Consider the following 6,471-nt stretch of genomic DNA (forward strand, 5'->3'; position numbering starts at 1 on the left):
CCCCCAATAAAAAGAGGGGGGAATTTCCCCCCCCGGGTTTGGCCCAGGGGAGGGAGAGGCCCCCCCAAAGGGTCCCGGGGGTCCTACACCCAAAAGGGCCAATTTCTGGGGTGTGGGCTCCCTACCCAATTTGAGACCTTCAAAAACACCCCCTCCAAAAATTTTTTTCATCATAGAGGGTCAAACCAATTCCCCCCTCCCCTCCCTTAGGATTCCTTAAAATTTTTTTTTTAAAAAGAGCCCTAGCCCATGCAGTTTAGTGAATACAAGTGCGACGCGGCTGAGAGTCCCAAGTTCAATTCTGGTCAAGGGCACATGCCTGGGTTGCAGGCTCAGTTCCCAGTTGGGAGATATCAATGGATATCTCTCATCATTGATGTTTCTATCTCTCTTTCTCCCTCTTCCTTACTCTCTGAAATAAACAAAAATATTAAAAAAGAAGAAGAAGAAGAAAAAAGAGTGGGACTTGAGTTGGGTCGCCCATCCCACCCCGGGCAGTGCGGCCGGGCTCACCGCGTTCATGTCGATGCCGTTGGTGTAGGACCAGGCGTGCTGGAAGTACTCTTCCAGGCGCTGCCGCAGCGGGTTGGGGATCTGGTGGAAGCGAATGAACTCCTTGACTCGCAGCATCTGCGTGTGGTAGCGGGCAGTGCCCGAGTACAGGCGTTGGATGATGGCGGACACGTTGCCAAAGATGCTGGCATACATGAGGGCTGGGGCGGGGAGCCGGGGTTCGGGGAGTGAGCTCCTCTGCATCCCCACCAGGCCACCCCACCGCAGGGCCTGCCTCAAGCCTCCCTCTTCCTCTGTCCAGGACTGAGTCAGAAGTGCCCAGAATAGCACGAGGGCAGCTGGGGGACAGAGGTCCCTAGGCTTCCTGCCCTCCTCCCTTTGCCCTCTGCCTCTTGGCATCTTCCTGGGCCCAGAGGCCAAACTCCTGAGAGAAAGAACTAGGGCAATGGAATTTTTTAGTTCAAATTTGCTTTCTCACTCAGCTGTAAAAGTGTAATAAAGGGAAAACTCTTGGTCTTGTTTTCATCCTTTTTTTCCCTTTCTTGTTGTTTTTGTTTTTCTGGGCTTTCACATCTCTAAATACTCTGAACATGACAACTTCATCTACGTGTAAAATCCCACAGTGCCTCTCACATTCCTAGACGAGGCGTCTTGGGAAGCCGGCAGCACAGTGCAGAGCCTGAGCACCCCCAGCCCCGGGAAGGGCCCCGGGACTGGAACTGGGTCCCTGGGTATTCCCTGGCAGGTTAGGACCTTTGGTTTCTTGGTCTGTAAATTGGGTTCATAATATGGCCCTTATGTGGGTAGAGATTGGAAGGGGATGTGGGCCTTTGATAAGCACGTAGGAAAGTGCCTGGCAGGTCTGGCTTCCTAGGCATGCGGCCTGTGCTAAGAAGGGCCCCGCATTTGCTTTAATTTTCTGCTGTCATAGTCTTGAAATCCTAATATTTTTTTAAGGAAAGGCTCTCCATTTTCATTTTGCACTGGGCCCTGCAAATGATGTAGCTGCTCCCGGTTCCTGGCACACAGCAAGGGCTGCAGGGTGTTAAATTCTGTGTATACTTGGTGCATACATGCAGCGTTTCATTGCGCTGTATGCTTAGGCTCCGCTTATCACACACATTGTTACTACGGGCTGTTACGTCTCACTACAAAACTAAACATCAAACTCTACGGGTAAGGCCCGGGGCATGAGGTGGCACTCACAGCCGATGAGCATGACGCAGATGGAGAAGACCTTCTCTGAGTTGGTGTTGGGGGAGACGTTGCCGAAGCCCACGCTGGTGAGGCTGCTGAAGGTGAAGTAGAGGGCAGTGACGTACTTGTCCTGCACCGAGGGGCCTGAGGCAGGGTCGCTGACATTGTAGCGCTTGCCGAGCTGCACGCCCAGGCTGTCCAGCCAGCCGATCTTGGGCTCCAGGTAGGGCCGCTCCACGTTGCCGATGGCATACCAAATGCAGGCCAGCCAGTGCGCGATGAGCGCAAAGGTGCACATGAGCAGGAAGAGCACGGCTGCCCCGTACTCAGAGTAGCGGTCCAGCTTCCTGGCCACGCGCACCAGCCGCAGCAGCCGAGCAGTCTTCAGCAGCCCAATCAGGGTTGTGGTCTGGAGGGGCAGGGAGGGGGCATGGGGCTAGCAGTCAGCCCTTGAAAGTCTGAGATCAGGACCACATTTGTTTACTCATGCATATGGTCACATAGTCATTCAATAAACACTCATGAAAAACCTGCTTAGGGCCAGGCTCTTGGCAGTGGTACACAGAGTGGGACCTTAAGGAGCTCAAAAGCAGTGTTAAAGTTACTGGGACAGAAATCCAGGGAGAGCACAGAGGAAGGAGAGGTCAAGTCTGCAGGAGCAGAGCAGGGAGGCTGCACAGATAAGGTGACACATGAGCTGAGTCTTGAGAGATGAGGCTGGGCCTCCAGGCAGATAGGAGGGAGAGGGGAAGGGCATTTCAGGCTCAGGGAACAGCAAGAGCAAAGGCCTAGAAGTGGGAAACCAAGAGTGGTGTTGCAGCCGGGAGCTTAGTGAGGAAGATGGCAGAGTCTAGAGAAATGAGCCTGGAAGATGGGCAAGGGCTGTTCCTGTGGGCCTGAGCTTCCAGAAGGAGAGTGGCTTTTATCCCAAGCCACTGGGTAGCCACTTAAGGTTCTGAGGACAGGGCCAGATAAGTAACAGGGTCATCTGAGTGATCTGAAACTCTCTCTGGCTTCTTTGTGGAAGGAGTATGGCTGGCAGGTGTGGGGCTGGGGCAGACATGGGTAAGAAGGCCACTCCGTGTCCAGGCAGGGGCTGTGGGTAGAGAGGAGGAGAGAGGATTTGGGGAAAGATTTTCAGGAATGGATGGGCATGGGAGCAGGGAGTCATGAGGGACAGCCCCTGCTGCACAGGCTGGGGTGATTGGGGGGTGGGGTGGGTGGAGGTATGTGTGACCGGGAACACAAAAGGCAGAACTGATTGGAGTGGAAAGCTGATCCCAAAGAGGCGGGGGAAAGGACAGAGTGGGACTAGAAGCTTTAAGAAAAGCATGAAAATGCCCTCACATCAGCTATGGGAAGTGGAGTTGGCACAGTGGAGGGGCTCAGGGGTGAGGAGGGGTCAGGCTGCATTAAGGAGCAGTTTGCATATTCCCTTTCTAACTCCAAGATGAGTGTGGTTTAGAAGTCAGCGTGAGAACCTGGGACTATAGAAATGCCCATCCCAGGAGGGGCTGAATTGGGGAGCACAGGGAGGCCACCCAGGCCTGGGGCACAGCCTCGGTGGTCCTTTTCCAGGGCTGGGAGATGACAGGAGATGTTTGCCCCCTTCCCACCTCCACTTGCTTTGGCAAAGGTGCCCAGAGCCAGGTACTCTCTTCACCCAGGGCTGTGAGGCCAGGGAGGCCCCAGGGCTGCAGGTTCGCTCACCTCATCAGAGCCAGTGCGGAAGATGAGCAGGTCGAAGGGGATGGCTGCCACCATGTCAATGAGGAACCAGCCCTTGAAGTAGTGGACGGCGATGCGGCGGGGGTGGCTGACCACCTCATCGTTGGTGTTGACATAGGTGGTGCGGAAGTTGATGACAATGTCCACGACAAACATGATGTCCACGATGAGGTCCACCACGGTGAGGGGACTGCAGGTGTAGCTGCAGTCCCCGCGCTGCGACTCGTCCTGGTCGCTGAGCAGGAAGGCGGCTGAGTAGGGTGTGAAGACGGCTGTGTAGATGACCAGCAGCAGGATGAGCCAGTCCCATACGGCCTTGAAGGGGCTGTAGTGCAGGAGGGTCCCGCGGTGGATGCGTGGCGCCTGCAACTTATACTCGGGCAGCACATCTGCACCCAGGGACAGGACCTGGGGTGGGGGCCATGGGGTGGTCAGTGGGGCAGCTGCTGCTGGTGAGATGGGTCTGGGGGCAGTGAAGATGTAGGGGTGACGCCTGGGAAGGCCCTGTGGAGCCTGGACCAGTGAAGACCTTCCCTGGGGCCAGCTCCTTCCATGGAAAGAGCCGAATTTGAGGTGTGTAGCTAGTCTGGGGCCTGGACAGGTCCTGAGCACCAGGGAACCTTGACTACTTCTCATATATCCTAGGCGGGGGTTGGTTATTGCATGCAGCTGAGCCCTCTCCACTCTGCCCCTCCCACCCTCACGGCCCAGCACAGCCCGGTCTGCCTTGCCCTGCAGGCCAAACCTGGGTGACCTTCTCCGTGACATTCTGGGTCCGCTCCACCACCTTGTGGGGTGCGATGATCTCAATTTCCGTGGTGGAGCCCGAGCGGTGCTTCTCCAGGTTGAACTCCACAAAGTTGAGTGTGAACTGCGGAATCTGGCTGATGGTCCTGTACTTGACCCTGCCCGTGCCAGGCCCCTGCGTACCGGGCCTGCCGTGAGAGCCCTCTGAAAGCAGGGCCAGGGTCAGAGCAGCCAGGGTCAGGGACCAGCTGCTCTACTTGGTGCCCCCACTCACCCCTCCCTCCACCACCTGCACCCCTCCTCACCGGAGCCCAGGAAGCTCTGGGACAACAGGCGCTGGGACAGGCTTCGGCTCCCGCTCTTGGCCAGGAGCTGGGCCAGATCCTCAAAGTTGAGGATGAACATGATGACAGCTCCGTCCTCATTCTTCACGGGCACCACGTCCACCAGGCAGCGGAAACTGGAGGCTGCGAACACCATGGGGGTGTCACTGAAGGGGTCCTCTCCTGCGGGAACCTGGCCAGGGGAAGCTAGGAAGGGGGCTGGGTAAAAGTAAAATTAAGGGCAGCCACAGGGTGAGCAGGCCTAGATGAGGGTTGGTGATGCTACAGGGCAGAGGTGGGGAGAGCAGCTAAGCTGCTGATTAGGAGATAATGTAGCATCAGGTCCAAGTCTGTGCTCAGGCCTCAGCTCAGGGCTTAACCTTGAGGTTTGCTTCTGCTGTAATTAAAGCAGAGCAGATGGGGGTGGATTAAGTGGGGAGGTGGGTTGGGCATTCTACCCCATGAAGCTCTGGCTGGCCCTGGGTTCAGCTCCCATGTTCCCAGCCCACAAAGCTGACACTGGAGGGATCTTATCATTGACTGAGCCAGTGGGCACATTAGGTTTCAGTCTCCGTGGTGGAGCCCAGTGGGTTTTTGTGGGGAGGCAGAGACCCCAATTCTGCAGATGAGAGCCTGGGTTCTGAGAAACTGACCTGCTGGGGCTGGGAGGAGACATGGAGCAGGGATCCCTGAACTCTCAGTACACAACAGCTTGGAGAGGGGCGGGGCTTGTCTGGGATGGGGATGCTTGAGTGAAGGCCAGGCTGCTGCTCCAGGCCTGGAAGGGGAGCAGAGCTTCAAGGCAGAGGTGCTGGGACTGGGGAGAGGGCAGGGCAGTGAATGGCCTAGGGTCTGGAGAAGGAGAGAGATGGCAGTGTGGGGACAGGACAGGCCCCTCCTGCCACTCTCTCCACCCTTTTGGGCAGCCCACCCCCAGCCGTTTGCCTCACTGTTCCTTGTTTTGCTACAGGGTCTTGCTCCCCTGCCTCCGTAGGTGGATGGAACAGAACAAGCTAAAATTGCCTTTGGGCTGGGTGAGTGGGTGGACACCCCGTGAGCCTGCTCTCCATAGTACCTGGTGGTCCTCTGTCCCTCAACTCAAACCATTGGGGGTGTCAGGCCCAAAGGGCAGGATTCTAAAGGGCAGGGGCCTCAGGTAAACATGCAAGTCAGAAGAGGGAGCTGCCCAGGTTTGGGTCTGTCTCATTTGCCAGCGGCCAGCACCTGTCCCAGGTGTTGTTTGTTTATGGAGTGAATGAATGTATATGGAAATGTGAGGGGGTGGGAGGTTGGCTGGCCGGAATATTGCTACTTTGAGGTCGACTAGAATCACTCTTCTCCTGGCTCCCCATTTAGCGCTCACTTCCCTCGGTATCTCCTCACAGCCATCAGCACGGGGTACAGCTGAGCTGTCTTCATCCTCCCTCCCACGTTCCTCCCTGGAAGCAGGAATCTCCTGGATCAGATTCCCAGACTCCCAGGCACCAGGCAGTCATCTGCCAGCTGCTGTACTGGGCCCCAGGGGAGACATCCACACCAAGGCGAGGCCACCCACCTGCCTCTGCGACCCACTCCTGGGGCCGCAGTGCTGTAGGCCTGCCTCCCAGGCCAGGGCCTGGCACTCTTGTCAGCCCAGGGCATGTGAGTCACGGGCACTGAGAGGAAGTCAGCATTAGGATGCCCCTCAGCAGGATTGTAAGATGTATATTAATATGATTTTTTAAAAAGGTCATGTGGTCAGAGTGGACCATAAGGTAAACAAATCATCCGAGAACCACATCCTTCCTTTAGGCTAATGCAGGCTGAGCAGCTCCCTTTTCTGGGCTCCCTTTTCGGGCCAATTTCAGGCAGGTCCAGGTGGTCAAAGGCTTGGATTACAGGATAGGAAAGGGCTTGCAGTAGAGGTGGGAGTAGACTAGCATTTGGGGGCATCAGGTATGTGATTTTCCATTTCCCCTGGGGT

At 56.3% G+C, this 6,471-nt stretch overlaps 1 protein-coding gene across 1 annotated transcript in view; it reads right to left on the bottom strand.

Annotated features, from left to right (window-relative positions):
• KCNH6 (potassium voltage-gated channel subfamily H member 6) overlaps positions 1-4,605 on the bottom strand; it is an 11,687-nt gene extending 7,082 nt beyond the window's left edge. Inside the window, exons 1-5 of the mRNA XM_023756739.1 lie at positions 4,491-4,605; positions 4,184-4,389; positions 3,421-3,846; positions 1,720-2,119; positions 514-713 (exon numbers count right to left, since the gene is read on the bottom strand). Coding sequence (XP_023612507.1) covers positions 514-713; positions 1,720-2,119; positions 3,421-3,846; positions 4,184-4,389; positions 4,491-4,590 — 1,332 coding nt within the window. The 5' untranslated portion in view covers positions 4,591-4,605. The remainder of the gene's footprint in view (positions 1-513; positions 714-1,719; positions 2,120-3,420; positions 3,847-4,183; positions 4,390-4,490) is intronic.
• Between the last annotated feature and the right edge of the window lie 1,866 nt (positions 4,606-6,471).

This window comes from Myotis lucifugus, unplaced genomic scaffold (genome assembly GCF_000147115.1).
Source record: "Myotis lucifugus unplaced genomic scaffold, Myoluc2.0 scaffold_99, whole genome shotgun sequence".
Lineage (NCBI taxonomy): Eukaryota > Metazoa > Chordata > Mammalia > Chiroptera > Vespertilionidae > Myotis > Myotis lucifugus.